The sequence below is a fragment of the Artemia franciscana genome, chromosome 14, assembly GCF_032884065.1.
Source record: "Artemia franciscana chromosome 14, ASM3288406v1, whole genome shotgun sequence".
NCBI lineage: Eukaryota > Metazoa > Arthropoda > Branchiopoda > Anostraca > Artemiidae > Artemia > Artemia franciscana.
Genome location: NC_088876.1, coordinates 20528488 through 20546863, shown reverse-complemented (window position 1 = coordinate 20546863; position 18376 = coordinate 20528488). Strand labels below are relative to the sequence as shown.

General features: G+C 34.9%; 1 protein-coding gene across 1 annotated transcript in view; it reads right to left on the bottom strand.

Annotated features, from left to right (window-relative positions):
- Positions 1-18376, bottom strand: part of LOC136035433 (dipeptidase 1-like) — a 224095-nt gene that overhangs the window by 30249 nt on the left and 175470 nt on the right. Inside the window, exons 10-11 of the mRNA XM_065717242.1 lie at positions 8903-8987; positions 733-808 (exon numbers count right to left, since the gene is read on the bottom strand). Coding sequence (XP_065573314.1) covers positions 733-808; positions 8903-8987 — 161 coding nt within the window. The remainder of the gene's footprint in view (positions 1-732; positions 809-8902; positions 8988-18376) is intronic.

Sequence of the window (18376 nt, the reverse complement as noted above, 5' to 3'; positions counted from 1 at the left end):
AACCTAACTAACACCCAAGGTGTTGAAATAGTTATGTCTTTTTTACAACATAGGGATAGAAGCAGAGACTTTACAAGACAATTATACACATTAGTGAAGATTACTTTTAGTGGCAATAGTAATTATCAGCCGTCTAAAAATTTTATAAGCTATACGTCAAGTCTGCATTCAAACCGCAAGTTTGAAACCAACCTTAAAACCAAAAAACTTAAGTGAATACCTGAGAACGTATGAGAACTTAAGTTAATGCCTGAGAATAAGTCACAAAGATATCGTCACAAAGCTTCGCAAAAATTCGAGTGGAATTTAAAATGGGTAAAAAAAAATGCTGTTGGACCCACTGTTCGTCTAATTCTTATTCTCAGATCATGAGACCATCGTCTAAACGGCACGAAAAATCAAGTGGAATTTTAATAGCCTAAGAAAGTCTTAAAATGGGTAAAAAAAACGTATAACGTTTAATGGGTAAACGTTTCAAAACGTCAGGTCTTTTTCAAATAGTGATTTGCTGATATACAAGACACATATTTTGTATGCGATTTACACATTAGGGATGGTTAGTATTCGTGGCAATAGTATTCATCAGCCAGCTAAAAATTTTGTAAGCTATACCTCAAGTCTGCATTCAAACCATAAGCTTGAAATCAACCTCAAAACCTAAACAGATTGCAAGTACTTAATCCCACCAACCATTTTATTCGACATCAATTAAACAGTAATTAGCCTACTTACGAATTTATTCCATCATAACCAGCTCCAATTCCAATATGATCTACACCAACAAGATGACGGATATAATTAATGTGACCTGGAAAAATAAAGAATAAATAATTTTTTGAATGAATCACCAAACGTGACTTTAAGGATAGTAACCCGTGGGGAGCCAGTCCAAAAGGAAGTTGAGTTTCTGATAAAAGTAGAATCTATGTAATGATTTCGGTGGTCCCAATAGGAAGTACACTTTCTGTTGTTATCTTCAGTGACCGAAAAAAGCGTTTCAACCCTATGACTTTTCAACCTTGTCATCAAAATTTGGCGATTTTTGGTTACTCCAATAGTCATGGGTTCGATAAACTTCAATAGTGTAACGTTCAGCCTTCAATATTTCTTGCTAAATTCATGTGAATGCTGCAATGAGCTCCAAATTTTTTTTCTATTGTTGCACAGAGTTCCTTAATGATTTTTTATGGCACTTGATATCTACCAAGTGACATATAGCGATCGCAAACTCTGTTGGTCTGTCGGTCTGTCCGTCTGTCGGTCCCGGTTTTGCTAGCTTAGGCACTTTCAGATAAGCCAGGACGAATAAAATTTTGCAGGCGTATCAGGGACCAGACCAGACGAAATTAGAAATTGTCGTATCCCCGATTTGACCATCTGCGTGGGAGAGTGGGGGACGGTTAATTCGGAAAATATGGAAAAAATGCGGTATTTTTAACTTACGAACGGGCGATCAGATCTTAATGAAATTTGATATTTGGAAGGATATTAAGTCTCAGAGCATTTATTTCAAATCCCGACTGGATCTGGCGACATTGGTGAGAGTTGGAGGGGGAAACCTAAAATCTTGGAAAACGCTTAAAGTGGAGGGATCGGGTAAAACTTGGTGGGAAAAATAAGAAAAAGTCCTGGATACGTGATTGACATAACCGGAATGAATCCGCTCTCTTTGGGGGAGTTGGGGGAGGGTTAATTCTGAAAAAACCTTAATTCTGAAAAAACCTTAATGAATTTTGACATTTAGAAGGACCTCGTGACTCTGAGTTCTTATTTTAAATCCCGACCGGCATTAAGTCTCTGATTTTCCTTTTAAAGCAATCTGTTCATTCTTAGAATTTTGCTAGAGCTCATACCATATGAACTCTTGGCTCTTGGCTCTTCTGACCTCGTCACAAGTGCCATATGAGCTCTTAGCTCTTGTTCTTTAATGTCATAAAATCGGTCCTAGAACGATTTAGTGTCATAATGTTGTAGATCGGTATATGCCATATTCACATGCTATACTTACTGGAAGATTTTTTACGATTTACGTAGCCTAATATTTCATATTTTTCTTTCATCGCAGATTTTTCACTTTCGCCTCTGGGCTAGTAACGAAATTAGCATACGTAATCCACAATCAATAAACAGTATTTCATCTGTTGCATTTCAAGTGAGTAGTGAAATCTAAAGATATATCTTACTCTGTTTAATCGAGTCGAGTTGACTCGACTTGATCCCCTTTTGTCACTTCATAATCATATTGAGTATTTAAGATTAAAACTTGCTCAAAATATTGGGTCGATGTTTCGTGTGAGGAATATTTTTCCTTTTACCATTTTAAAAATAATTTCCCACTCTCTAATTACTTCTTATTTGAATTACTGCTTAGTTGTATATCTTAATACATTTTGGAAGCATATAAGACCCTTACAGGTACTAGAAAATAGGGCAATAAGAATACTTGGAAATTTCTTGCATCAGCCTTCAAAACTTGAAAATGTTTCGGAAACTAAAACATTATTCCTCTTCTTAAATTTGCTAGATTTAAATGATATACGAGTATTAAATACTTCCAATTGTCATTTTCAAATCCAAAATTCTAAACAATATTTCTATGACACATCTCTGTTAATTTTACTCCCTCGTTCGGATTGTCAGAGGTGTGGGATGTACCGAATTCCTTTTGTAAGTTCTGAAAGGTCAAGGTTTTCGATTAGGTACCAAATACCCTTCATTACTATCAATTATAAGCTGAATGAAAAAATTCTTTTTGATCCATCCGAAAAATCTCAGCTAAATTTAAAAAAGCAAATATTCAAGATTGTTTGCTAAAATTTTGATTATTCACCATTGATGATGGAAAATTGAATTATTTGATCTTGTTATTTGTGTGTTTTGTTTTTGTGTCCCTGTGTCTGGGATCGCCTTCCACGCCCCTCCTTCCCTATATTTATTTATTTACTTATCCTTGTTACTTCTCTTCTACGAGTTTTTTTTCTATTTTGTTTGTCTTTTGCCGTGTTAAATTTTGGAATCATTATTATGATAAGATAGTGATGTTTTTTCTATGTTTTCGCACTGCCCCAGCCTTACGAGCTCTGTTCTCTGTTGGAGCATATTACTTTTTTTTTATTTTTTAAGTTGCATAAAAAAAAAGTTGAAGTTGAAAAACTAATAATGTTTTTTAAAACCCTTTTTAAAAACAGCCCTAGCATCCTTACGTCAACAAAGTTCAACGAGGACTGACAAAAAGAATGAAGTGAGATGATAAATTCATTAAAAAAAAAAGAGAACAAAGTGATTTAAATGCAATTTCTCAGAGCCAACCTTGCATTTTTGGCAGCCTGTCTCAAAGGCCTTTTCGTAACTGGTTCAATACTATTATAAATTGGTTTAGTAAAATATTTTGTTAGATCCCGAATTTCAGTATCGCCATTATTCAAAAGTGAAATTACGTCATCCATATAACGACCCCAGAAGACGTGTTTGATTTAAATTTGAAAGATAATAATTTTCACTTTGGAATTATGGGGAAGCTGAACTTCAGGGCTCGTTAGATCATCTTAACAGTTATGACCGAAATTTGCAGTTCATCCTAGAAGTTGAAATTGAAAATATACTACCGTTTTTAGATGTGTTAGTTATTCGTAATGCTGATAAACTGGATTTTACTATCTATCGAAAGACAACACAAAACAATAGATGTCCACTTTAATTCAAATCATCCCCCACAAGTTAAAAGAGCAGAGTTAAAAGAGCAGTTGTAACTTCCCTCATTGATCGTGCCCTGAACATTTGCTCCGATTCGTATATAAATGCAAGAATAAACCTTATCAGAGGTATTCTTTTTGGTAATGGATACCCCATTCCTTTTGTCAATAAGATAATTAACCGTAGACTAAAAAGACATTCTTGTAAAATCGAAGAAGATATTTCACAATGTGAGGCTACTGATAAGCCCTCTGATATTGATATAATACAATACTGATAAGCCCAAAAATCACAACAAAATAAAATAATGTTTGCACAAAAAATAATCTGTATGTAGTTTTTACTAATAATTTTAAAATCATTAATTTCTTAAATTACAGTAAAGATAAGACCCCAGTTACTCGCCAAAGAGGGGTCTATCAAATACCTTGTGACTGTGAAAATTATTATGTTGGCAGGACCCATCAGAATCTAGAAAAACGGCTACAACAGCATAAAAAAGACGTAGACAAGGCATTAATTTCAAATAGTTCCAACAACTCCTTTGATTCTGCTTTAGGTTGGCATATATTTAATAATCCCTCCCACATGATACTTTTTGAAAAATCTTCATTAATCAGTAATGGTTTGGGATAAAACAGGTGGTTAGGGATTCAATCGAAATTAGTCTCAAATTAAATAATAATATTTCTTTGAACAGGTAATGCAAGGTTGGCTCTGAGAAATTGCATTTAATCACTTTGTTCTGTTTTGTTTGAATGAATTTATCATCTCACTTCATTCTTTTTGTCAGTTCAGGTTGAACTTCGTTGAAGTAAGGATGCTAGGGATGTTTTTAAAAAAGTTTAAAAAAAAACTTTATTAGTTTTAATTCTCACATTTTAATATAAGTTTGTTTATATACTCATTTTTTCTCTCTTTCTCGTATTGTGCTGAAGACGGCCCTTGGACATAAGGCCGAAATATTCACAGAATTGATTTCCACTGTCTTGAAAAGATTTTCTCTATTGTTTCTACTTTGTATTTGTTTTCTTGATTCTCTTACAATAGTTTATAATTTTCTTTACATATTTGTTTCTATATATTCAAATGTTTATTTATTTTCTATTAAATTCAAATTTTTGTATATTTATGTATATCACAAATTCGTTTTATATTTTATGAATTTTTTAAATTTTCTTTACTTTGCTTTACTTAATTTTCTTTAGACCTCTGAAATTTTGAAGCTTTCTTGATTTATTTTTCTTTGGACCTTTTTCTATGTTTGAGGTAATGAGCCTACTTCATGTGAGGTAATTAGTGGAATCACAGGATATACTCTTTTATTATATATAATTTACTATATTTTTTCAACTTACTTAAAATTTCGTTAGGATTTATATCCTTGTTGGATGAAAGTCACTGCCAGCACTTTAGCAGGTCAGACCTGCCCTAGGGCTTTTCAAATTTAAGGTATTTCGTAGAACAGTTTCGGGGAGAAATTATTTTCAGTATCAGTAAACGCAATGTTCCCCCTTCTAAAATTTTCCGGTAGACTAACAGTTTTTCAGTCGTGAAATATATCTTCCCCGGTTATAAATTGTTGGTGGTCATATTTATTATTCCAAAGTAATTTCAAAATATGGGTGCTCAAGAATCTGCAGTATCCCATCCTAGTCTTTAAGCTTCTTTTATGTTGCATAATAGAGAGGATAGCCACTAATGATACGGTCCGGTATGAAATGTAGACCAATATTCCTTTTTCCACTTTCAGGCTCAAATTTCGCTAAAGCTTGATAAACAACAGTTTTTATCTTCATTTCGCCCTACTATTGTGTCAAAATAACACTAAAATCTTGAATATGGTAATGTAAGTAGTCTTTGTAGTTTCTGTTGAAGGAAAGTAGGAAGACTGATCGAAAGGGGTCATTAATGGGAGTAAAGGGAGGTGATACAGGGAAGCTGTCAGTGAATTTCCGAGCATTTATCTTGCATGATATATAAATTCAATCTTGCTTGAAAATGTTTCTTGCATGATTGGACTTAATGTTCTTTTAGTAAAGGGCAAATGGGTAGAATGATATATGTAATCACCCATTTAAGATTAATTGAAAGAAAGAACAATCACTCCTTCAAAATAGTTCAACGAAACTGATATCTTCGCATCGAATATAGTTTTACGAGAAGATATTTTTTTAGAAACTAGCCAAAGATCTTGTTGGACGACAGGCAGGAAACAAAACTTAAAACACTTTGGTTTCTGAGGGCCAATAATAAACAGTTTTGTCCATTTCTTAAAATTTTTAGTCTTCTCATCCCCCCTCCTTCCAGGAAAAAAAGCAAATTCTTCATGTTCGAACTCAATCTTAAAGCCTTGGGACAAAGCAGGATATATATACCGAACTACGAATAAAATTTGCCACCTTTTAATTAAGCCTGCTTTTACATGCATTATTATACACAGTCGCTTGCACTTAGAAAAAAAAAATCTATTTGAATATAAAAATACCAACTGACTCGTGGTTCGAAAAGTTATAAAAGCTTCCCAAAACTGTTGTCTGCCCTATAGCACCACGTCATAGTTTTCAGATAAGAGCTGCAGACACTTACGGATAAGGTAGACTAGTGTGTTTGCTGAATAGCGTGGCTTCATTATAATATGCAGCTCTAAGGCAGTTTTACAACAGAGTATCAAAAACTTTTCTCGGCCCTACCCTTCTTCAGATGCACCAATGGACATAAAACTATTAGATAAGTGCTTCCCACTGCTAAACTCCTTTTCAGAAAAAAAAAAATGTTTGGAAGATACTATGCTGTTTTAGGCAAGATAGTATACCTATTTTGTAAAATATTGTCGTCAATAGAATATTTGAGATAATCCACCCAAGGCCAGATACTATATGTTCAGGGTTTGGCAAACAGCCAAATACGCAATAAAGAAAAGAGAGGCTTTTCCCAAAAATACAGCTTCAAGACTGTGGCTTGTTTGCGATTGTTTTTTAATTTTTGTTTATCGAATGTTTAAACAACTTCGTTATATTTACTCAGAAATTCGCTTCGGCTTAAATAGTATGGCCAGAAGGTCCCATGACGATTCAATCTCAAGGCAGAAACAAAGAGAACAAAAACAATTGTTAGGTAAATAGGATCCAAGAAAAGAAAATTATACATGTCACGCATGTTAACAAAGGATAAGAATAGTAAAAGCCTTATTACATCTCAGGAACATAAAGACAAACAGCGTCCCAGATCGCAAATTAAAATGTGAAAATTAACAAGAAACATTTAATCAAGATAGATTAGGATAATAATGGTCTTCGAATATTGGTAAAAACTTGGTTTCCGTACTGACCAACGTATTTTTCCTCTAAGTTAATTTTTGAAAGAAAAATACAGCAACAAAACGGATTTATTTTATGAAATTTCAAGTGCACTTTATTTTGCCAAAATTACATGTACCAAACACATCAACATCTATTTATAAAACAACATCAAATTTCTTGTGATATTTGTTTACAGACATTGTTATTTATTGGTTATCAAACAGTTCGTGGAAACGATCTGTAAGGAAGAAGCGACCCGGTTAATTAATTAACGAAACTCTAAAAAGTGGAATTTTAATATCAATAGATATATCAAACAACTCGAATTTTTATAAGACTTCAAATATATAAGTTTGATTAAGTTTAGTTTTACCCATCAAAGGTTACGAGCCTGAGAAAACTTGCCTTATTATCAAAAACAATTGGAAAACACTCCCTAAAAGTCATGGAATCTTAATGAAAATCACATCATCCGATTCAGCATATCATAGAACCCTATTGTAGAGGTTTCAAGCTTATATCTGGAAACGATAAAAAAACAAGTTTTTTTTTTAAACTGAAAGTAAGGAGCGACATAAAAACTTAAAACGAACAGAAATTACTCCGTATATGAAGAGGGCTGTTCCCTCCTCAACGCCCCGCTCTTTACGCTAAATTTTGACTCTTTCTCTCAAATCTAGTTTTTAAACAATGAAAAACTTTAGCGTAAAGAGCGGGGCGTAAAGAGGGAACAGCCCCTTTCATATACGGAGTAATTTCTGTTCGTGTTAAGTTTTAATGTCGCTCCCTACTTTCAGTTAAAAAAACTTGTTTTTTTTAATTAATTACTGAATGTTTTTGAATTAATGCAAGTTTTGATTTTGGCTCTCCGCACATGAATGCTTAGAACGAACTTAGCATTTTTTTTTTTTTTGGCTAAATGGCGTTTTCTTAGTTTTGATCGGACGAATTTGAGAAAAAAGGAGTGGGGGAGGAGGTTTAGTTGCCTTTCAGTGTTTTGGTTTCTTAAAAGGCAACTAGAGCTTTTAATTTCTTACGAACGTTTTTATCAATGAAAAATATACGTAACTTCCGAATTAACTTTCGTAACGAACTTCTATATTAAGATATTTTTATTATGTATATGAGGGGGTTTGCCCCCTCTTTAATACCTTGCTCTTTATATTAAAGCTTAAATTGTGTTCCAATTCTTTAAAAATGACCCCTGAATCACAAAGGCCATAGAAGAAATAGTTTAAATTACTAAAAATACTTTAGTGTAAAGAGCAGGTACCTTCCTCTCAACCCCCTCCCTATCCAAGGAAAACTCCCCTTAAAACGTCTGTACACTTCCCATTAACCATTACTATATGTAAACACTGGTCAAAGTTTAACTTGTAGCCCCTCCCCTGGGGACTGTGAGGAAGTAAGCTGTCCCCAAAGACATAGTTGTTAGGTTTTTCGACTATGCTGAACAAAATGGATATTTCAGAATTTTACCCGTTGACTTTCGGAAAAAATGAGCGTGGGAGGAGGTCTAGGTGCCCTCCAATATTTTTGGTTCACTCAAAAAGGGCACTAGAACTTTTAATTTCCGTTAGAAAGAGCCCTCTTGCAACATTCCAGGACCACTGGGTCGATACGATCACCCCTGGGGAAAAAAAAAGCTGATTCAGGACTAATTAACTCTTGTATCAATTTGTGCGCGTCACTTGGTCCATTTTTGGGCAAACCGTGGTCCTCCTCTACATATATTTTTGGTAAATTGGGGTCCCTCTAACCAACGGACTTAAAAATGCAAGTTTCAAACCTTTCAGAGAAGCAAGCCGGCGTAACCCTCTTTGCCTCTTCTCCCCCCCCTCATTTGTAAGGTTGTTTTCGCCAGGGAAGTGACAGTTTATAAAGTGACTAATAATTAAAACACTTACCTACTACATCATTTAGCGTTGACGTTTTGTTGCATGTTAAAAAAAAGCTGTAAAAGCTGACCATAACTATCCCTCCATTTGCAGGCTAAAATGAAAATAAACACCTAATTATCCTGTTAGGAAGATTTGTGTAGCCAGAGAGATGGTTTTGGTTCATTCATCTTCAAAATATACTGGGATAGAAGAAGATGAACTGTTGGTGGCTTGATATTTTAAACAGAAGGAATCCATGGATTCATCCCTCCTCCCAAGGCTCACAAAACAAGATCCTCTCCAATATCAGAATCCTGGCTACGCCATTGATGTTAAAAATGATCGTAAACTACATCCATAGTCGTTGAATATACCTGTGCTATGCATGATATTGGCCAAATTACCCGGAGCATTTAAGTCATCCTAAGAATTTTATAATTTTAATTTTTCTTGATGATGCTAAACAGCTAAGAAACTCTTAAACAGAAATTTATTTAACATTTGTTAATCAAACAGTTCGTGGTAACGAACTGTAGTAAGGAGCGACCCGGCTCAATAGTAACCGAAACTCTAAAAAATGGAATTCTGATACCAATAGTTACATCAAAAGAATCGCATTTTAATGCAGATTTTAAATATATAAGTTTCACCAAGATCAGTTATACCCATCAAAAGTTACGAGCCTGAGAATATTTGCCTCATTTTAGAAAATAGGGGGAAACACCCCCTAAAAGTCATATAATATTAACGAAAATCACACCATCAGATTCAGCGTATCAGAGAAACTTATTGTAGAAGTTTCAAGCTCCTATGTACAAAAATGTGGAATTTTGCATTTTTTGCCAGAAGACAGATCACGGATGCGTGTTTATTTGTTTGTTTGTTTTTTTGTTTTTTTCCACAGGGGTGATCGTATCGACTGAGCGGTCCTAGAATATTGCGAGAGGGCTCATTCTAACGAAAATTAAAAGTTCTAGTGCCCTTTCTAAGTGAAAAAAATTGGAGGGCACCTAGGCCCCCTCCCACGCTCATTTTTTCCCAAAAGTCACCGGATCAAAATTCTGAGACAGCCATTTTGTTCATCATAGTCGAAAAACCTAATAACTATGTCTTTAGGGACGACTTTTTTTACCCAGGATTTTTTGGTTTAGGGGGGAGAGTTGAGGGAGGGAGGGGTTACGTGGGGGGATATCTCCATGGAGAAACTTCTCATGGGGGAAGAGAATTTCAATGAAGGGGGCGCAGGATTTTCTAGCATTATTTTAAAAAACACTGAAAAAATTAATATGAAAAGTTTTTTCTACTGAAAGTAAGGAGCAGCATTAAAACTTAAAACGAACAAAAATTATTACGCATATGAGGGATTTACCTCCTCGTTATACCTCACTCTTTACGCTAAAGTATTTTTAGTAATTTCAACTATTTATTCTACGGCCTCTGTGATTCAGAGGTCATTCTTAAGGAATTGGGACAGAATTTAAGCTTTAGTGTAAAGAGCGAGGTATCGACGAGGGTTGAACCCCCTCATATATGCAAAAAAAACATAAGAATATTGAAGTTCGTTACGTAAGTTAATTCGTAAGCTACGTGCATTTTTTTACCAATGAAAACGTTTGTACAAAATTAAAAGTTCTAGTTGCTTTTTTAAGTAATCGAAAACTTGGAGGGCAACTAGGTCTCCTCCCTCGTTCCTTTTTTCTCAAAATCTTCCGATTAATTGCAATTAATTAATATGCAAATTTCGTTTTAATTATTTATGTGCGGAGAGCCAAGATATTAATTGCAATTAATTAATATGCAAAATTCGTTTTAGTTATTTATGTGTGGAGAGCCAAGATCAAAACATGCATTAATTCAAAAACGTCCAGAAATTAAATAAAAAAACAAGTTTTTTAAAATGAAAGTAAGGAGTGACATTAAAACTTAAAACGAACAGAAATTACTCCGTATATGGAAGGGGGTTTTTTCTCCTCAAAGCCCCGCTCTTTACGCTAAAGTTTTTTACTGGTTTAAAAAGTAGAGTTAAGAGAAAGAGTCAAACTTTAGCGTAAAGAGCGAGGCGTTGAGGAGAAAAGGCCCCTTTCATATACGGAGTAATTTCTGTTCGTTTTAAGTTTTAATGTCACTCCTTACTTTCATTTAAAAAAACTTGTTTTCTTATTTAATATGTATATAAAATAATTGCTTTTATGCAAAACTTGACTATAATGTGACCCAACTCTAACCTTTTCCACTCTTAATACTACTATGCTCATTGAGCACCAAACTGCTGAGGTTGAACAGCTGCATGATCTCCTCTTTCATCCAACTTTGATCATAACTTTACTTTTTAGCCTAGCTCCCTCCTATCAAGGTCAATCCTTCAATCCTTATGCTGCAATATCTTCCACTCTATTCAAGGACATTCTACTAGCTGTGTGAACCCACCAGAACTGCTGAAAAGATCTATTTTTGTTGCTTATCATGCTTCATCAATGGAACGTGACTTGGGGATCTTAAACTCTCCTTCATTATAACCTTAGGAAGACCAAACTAATTTTTTGAATAGTAGCCTCTTCCCACAGCAGCCTCGTTGTTTGCATCTTTATAGTGTTTGTATAGTCTTAAAGCAACAGGTCATCAAAACAAAATTATCTAGGTTGTCTATAATGAAAATACATTTTGTAGTCCTTAAACAAAATAAAATTTTGCAAATTGAAATACTGAACAAACAATTTCCGGACGCTCTTTTCTATGATCTTTTTTGTCCAAAAATTAGGGCCAGTCATTTTAGGTCTAGTGTATATGAAAGGGGCTTTTCCTCCTCAACGCCCCGCTCTTTACGCTAAAGTTTTTTACTGTTTTAAAAAGTAGAGTTAAGAGAAAGAGTCAAACTTTAGCGTAAAGAGCGAGGCTTTGAGGAGAAAAGGCCCGTTTCATATACGGAGTAATTTCTGTTCGTTTTAAGTTTTAATGTCACTCCTTACTTTCATTTTAAAAAAACTTGTTTTTTTATTTAATATGTATATAAAATAATTTTTTTCTATGATCTTTTTTCTCCAAAAATTAGGGCCAGTGATTTTAGGGCCAGCGTATATGAAAGGGGCTTTTCCTCCTCAACGCCCCGCTCTTTACGCTAAAGTTTTTTACTGTTTTAAAAAATAGAGTTAAGAGAAAGAGTCAAACTTTAGCGTAAAGAGCGAGGCGCTGAGGAAAATCCCCTTTTATATACGGAGTAATTTCTGTTCGTTTTAAGTTTTAATGTTGCTCCTTACTTTCATTTAAAAAAACTTGTTTTTTTATTTTTGATCCAAGGACCAAGTTGGGTAACATAAACAATAAGGGGCACCGGCACATCCTTCATGCCGACGCAATAGACAGTTTTTGAATTTCGAATGGTCTTCAATTGTCAGTTGCATACATGCGTCCTACCGCGAAACTCAAGCATATTTTGAAGTAAATTTTCTTCAAAAAATTAACTGGTCAAAAATCAAAAACACTTGCAAGTCAAAAGAATTAAGCTAGTTTACACAGTCCCAAAAATGTATTAGTTACTTCTGGCAGTTATTTGAAAAGCCAATTATTTAAAAGGGGATTTTTCATTAGAAATCTCAATTTGTTTCAGAAAATTTTTAAAGAAAACATGATCCAGAAAAAGTTCAATGCCTAGGACATGGAGGTGTTGTCTTCTGAAATACAAGTGCTAACTCCCCAAAAACATTGAAAGTTTGATTTTTTGTAAAAAACATAGCACACCTTGCTGAAAAAGCTCTTTGAAAATGCCCTGAACAGAAGTGACAAAAAAATTTTACCTTGAAAGTTTAAAGTATGTAAAAAGTTTTAGTTACAAGTTTCGAGAAATCGTAATTTTGGACATGGGCGCATTCCGAATAATTTCATATGAAACGCAGTTCACTTTTCTTGTAGAATCAAAATACACAGAGAAGTCACCACCTATTTTCTTTAAGTAATGGAGCCTTCACACACTACCATATTAAACTGTTCTTCGGGGTCAATTTCCATCTCTAAAAAAAGAGAAAAAACTCGATTCCATTCCCGAAGGTTAGTTAATCCGTATTAAACACTACCAAGCTTACAGGGGCATGATTCCTATATATGAATGCTATGTGGAAAATACTAATGACAAATTTAGCTGGACATACCATCCACAGGATTTGCCAAGTCACATCACATGGAGAATTCTTTCTGATAAAATTCACTATCTTAATGATTAAATAAAGAAAAATCAAGTTTTTCAACCGAAAGTAAGGAGTAACATCAAACATTAAAACGGACAGAAATTTTTAAAGTGTACTAGGGGGGTCACCCCCTCCTCAATAACTTGCTCTATACGTTATGTTCTTTTTAGAAATTTTAAAAAGGCTTATTATTCTTTTTAAACTGCTTTTGTATTTCAGGAGTTGTTCTTAAGCAATTGGGACAAAAAGTCAAGCTTTATCGTAAAGAGCGAGGCATCGAGGAGGGCCCTCCTTATATACGTAATAATCTTTAAAGTCATGCCAGAAGCTTCCCTCCTCTGGAGAAAAGTTTCAACACAATTCTCCCCCCCTCCGTCCCCTAGTTAGAATTTGCTCCCGCAGAAAATTCCATCTGAAGAATGTATCCCGTGGAGAACTCCCCCCCATGGAGATTTTGTCTTGTGGAAATCACCCCCTGTCGAAAGAAATTTTAGAGTACTATATTATTCTAATCCGGTCAAAATTTTCTCCCGGGACATTCCCCCTAACGTTTCCATATTTAAAATTGAGTCGGCGAAAAGAGAGTAAGACAAATAAAAATAACTTTGTAAAGAAGTTTTGGCAAATTTCCCCAGTGCAAAATTTTTCTTGGAAAGGTTACAATAAAATACGCAAATAAACATGCATCTGTGATATATCTTTTGGCAAAAAAAATCCGTATTTTGCAGATGGTAGCTTGAAATTCTATAAAAGTGCTTTCGGATGGCGCTGAATCTGATGGTGTGATTTTCACTGCGACTTCTTTACTTTCAGGACTTTTCACCCCTTTTTTGAAAATCAGGCACCTTTCCCCAGACTCTTGTCTTTTGACAAATAGCACTAAAATAAAGAAAAGTCTTATATATTTGGAATCTGCATAATAAACCGATTCTTTTGATATATCTATAAACATCCAAATTCTGTTTTTTACAGTTTCGCTTACTATTGATCCTCGTCAACCCTTTCTCACAGTTATTTACCACGGACTGCTTGATATATTTAAAACACACAGTTGAAAACAGACCTGCACAACCTGTAACTCAGGGGAAATTGTTTTCCAAAAACACTCCTTTTTCGGCCATTGGAACATTTGCAAGGGCGCACTACGTGAGCTCAAAACAAGAAGTCTGTTTCCTTTAAGTCTCATAATATGCGATTAAAACATAAAAATAAAGATAGTATTTGGCAAAGAAAAGGAATGTAGAAGGGAGATAAGAATAATTCTAGGTTAGCCTATTTTGATCTTCTAGTGGTAAATACCCAGGAAAATATACAAGGGGTAGGGAAAGGGTTTTTTGTATTCGCTTTATAAAAAATAAACACTCATATTTCGCCCATTGAATTTACAAAATGTCCATTGTAACAGAGACATTTAGATTGAAAAATTAAACAAATGATTTTTATTAATTGCTCACTAGAGTAATAGCAGAGGTATTGCTGCTTTAAAATTAATTTTCCAGTCTAACTGATGCTAGTTTTTCCTATGATGTCAAGCATGTGAATTGTTATTAGGCAGAATACTCGAATGCCACGCTAAGAGGATTGTAAACTTGCAATAATTTGTCACGAACTGCTCATTTATAATTCAGAAGAATTTCCAAGACCTTTCCTTTTCCATTGCCTTTTTTGAAAGCTCTCTTAAGAGAAACACTGCTCGTTAGCATAAACTTCAAATATCAGTAAATGAAGGATTCTTCTCAAGAAGTCTGCAGTTTTATTACACTATTCTTGCTTTCTAGAGAAGACTAAAATAGGGTTATGACTTACGTGGGAGATATCATCTTGAATTAAAAGTGTAGAAGAGCAAAAAAGAATAGATAAAGAGAAACAACTATGTCAAATTAAAGACCAAATTTTGAAGAAAAAATTCAAGTAAACATTTATATATGAAACCCGGTGAGAGAAACATGTTGCAAAATAATGGTAAACGCTAAAAATACAGATAATTGGAACGAGGGGCGGGCTCTTCAGATTTTTTAACACATTTTGCGGAGCCCGGGGTCCTAAAACAAATATTTGAATTATCTTCATAATTTTCGTAGTAAAATGAAATAAAGTTATATCTCATTCGGTGCTGTTTTGAAGATTAAACATGAAATTTTTCGCATCATTGTAGCAGCGATATCTACAGCCAACCAAAGAGCAAACGAACACCCATAGTAACTGGAAGCTCAAAAAATGTTTAGTACAAAAGTGAAAAAAAGAAAAAGCTACTGTTCTGTTGTAGCGCCTATGTCAAGTTCTTCATCTATTGACGCACTGTAGAACCGGTTTCTTCATTAGTTTCTTTCAGCTTAGCGTGAGACAAGACAAATTTATGTGACAGAGTAGATGGGAAATACATAATATGGGGTATACATTTGCACATTAAGGGAGGATGGTTAAAATGTTTGGAGAATGTAAAGTTAGAAAACGATTCTTACTTCATAATGTGCCAAATAATTTTATCTAACACATTTTGCATGCAGACCAACTATGTTCTAAGCCCAACCCACCCCACTCCTAATATGCAAATATATAGCCCAAATGTGTTTCTAAAGTATTATAAAGTTTCTAAAGTATTATGTTTTCATCATATTTTGTGATATTTTTCCTAGGACTAGTCAGAGAAACATGTTCTACGTAGATGGAGGACTTGACATAGGCGCTGTAACAGAACAGTACCAAGGACAAAATTGGCATTTAAAGCTAATTCATGAATGTCAACTATTATTTTGATTAATCTTGATAGCAGAAATTTTGCTGCGAAAACTAACATATGGGGATTTTAAAAAGAGGATGAAACGGCTAAAAATTGAAGTCGCATAGAAAAGAAAAGTGCCCTTTTAAAGTCATAACGGCCGAAAATTTTGATAATTAGATAAAAACTTCAACCCCCATTCCAACTTGAACAGCAAAGAAAATATTTTTTTTTTGCATGGGTACCGGTATCATGTCTGCTTTTTGGTAGTTTTCGCGGGAGTGATCGTGTCAAATGAATTTAAATAGAAGTTTGGGAGAGGGAAAGTTTGAAAAGAAATCGCAATATTTAGAGCCCTTCTTCCATTCTGCACCACAAAACATTAAATTTCATCAAAAGAAAGTTAAAAGGCTATAAAATGCAAATTATAAGATAGCCAATTGACACATAATGGGGTTTAAATTCTTAACAGAAGGTTTTGAGCTTAATTTCTTGGAACACTACAGTAGGCATTCACACAGTAGGTGTTTAGTACAGTAGCATATCAAGCTCTACATTATAAGGTAATGCTTTCCTAAGGAAATGCTGGTAATGCTGTATAAGGAAAATACTGTCCTAAGCCATGTTTATTCATAAGTAGTAAGCAAGTCAATGACATGAATGCTGTAGTTATTACTAAGTTTGATGAAGAATCATCCGCAGATGATAACTTCTCTGAGAGGGATAGCACCACACAAAAGTGACATTTTCTGTCGTTTTCTTTCACAAAACGTCAATTTTTGCCCAAAGAGGGTCATACTGTCGGGAATATAAATTCTAAAATAACTATTCGATTTATCATGGCCTAAAATCATCAACTAGAGGTTGAAAAACTGGATGGTGTTACACTTCCCTTTAAGTCCGTGAAGAAAAGAAGTACCTTCTAGATTGGGAACCAGTTAATGATCATATCTTGTGAGAGGGGTATTACGACTTGCTAAGCAAAATGGCGGTTATAGACGTGTTTGTAGTAACTAATGAGTGGCACACTTTCTACAGGACGTCATCAGTTGCATCTATCCATTGGTAAGTAATGTCATCAATAAGTTTCATAGAGACAATTTGGGGGTTGTGATTGGTGATTTTAATGCACAAGATAATTGCAACCAGTGCTATAACCGACGGGGACCGGCTAGCATGTAGTTTGTCAAATCAGTGATAACGATGTATTTCTAATAGATTTTCGTGCTACTCTTGACTTGATTCTAAGGGAGATATGGGTTTCCCCATAAGACTAATCATCAACCAGGGTGGAATGAAGCTGACAGCACCATCCGAAACCGGATTGACCACGTACTTGTTACACACGTTACTTGCTACATATACTTGCCTAAAAAAAAGGTATTTTGAAGTTGCAGGGCCTACGGCAGAGAACATTGTTCCTCCAACCATCAATTAATTGTATAAAAGTCAAAGGTAGCGTAATAGCGTTGGCTATGTGAAGAAAGAAGTAGGCTCTATGTATTGTTAATTTGTTGTTGTTTTTTTTCACCAAGACACTTCGTACGGAAGAATTTATTGTCGAAACTTTAGGGGGGGGTCAGTTGATTGGAATTTAAAAGTTCTAGTGACCTTTTTAAGGATAAAACGTAATTAGAGGGTTAGCGGCCCCCCTCCCAAGCTCCATTGTTCTCCAACATTCGAGCAGAATTTTGAGATAGCCATTTTGTTCAGCATAGCTGAACGGTCCGATAATTATGCCTCTGGGGGTGATTGACCCCCACAGCCCTTGGGTGAAAATTAAAATTTGGATTAAATCAAAATACACTATATGCACGCAAGTTGTCAAAAGGGTGTATCTATAATATCTTAGGGACGGCTTTGAATATTATGTGGAAACTTGCAGGATGTATTGTCAAAAAGGCGCTTCTGCAATATCTTTGAAACGGTTTAGAGCATTAACACTTGCGTCGAGTTGAAAACTTCAAATGGTGTGAAGACATCTGCAGCACTGAGATACAAAAAATATGGTCAGTCAGACGGGTACCACAAACAATCCGTCGACACGTTTCAAGGCCGTACTTTACTGCTGTCATAACCCTAGCTTCCAATATTTTAATCTTGGTTCGCAGACTTTCATTCTGGTACATCCAAACTTTTTTCAACTGTGAAAAGACACTTGGATAGCTCTGAGTTCTCACTTTACCAAATTTCCCGCACTTATAGGTCATAAATTGAAACGCTGCAGCACGATCAAGCTAAAACAGCCCTACGCTGCGGCGCAATATCTATTACTGGATACAGAGGGGGTTAGATGTGAGGGTAAGCTTTAAAATGATCTTCAATAATCTCTTCATTGTCATTCGTTCGTAAACTCTGTGGTAACTTGGTGTAAAAGTGATTGAGCAATCAAAATTACTAGGATTTACTCGGTAGTTTACACAAAGGAAAACATAGCCAAGGAGACTTCCCGAAGGAATGTTATATTGCTGTGCTGCGAAGTCCTAGCTCTCACAGACTTCATAATTTTGGAACCAACGCTTCTGCGATTTGAAGCCTACTAACATCATAAACCTTCCCCACGCAAAAAATCCGCACGCCGCATACAAAATAATTTGGCAGTGG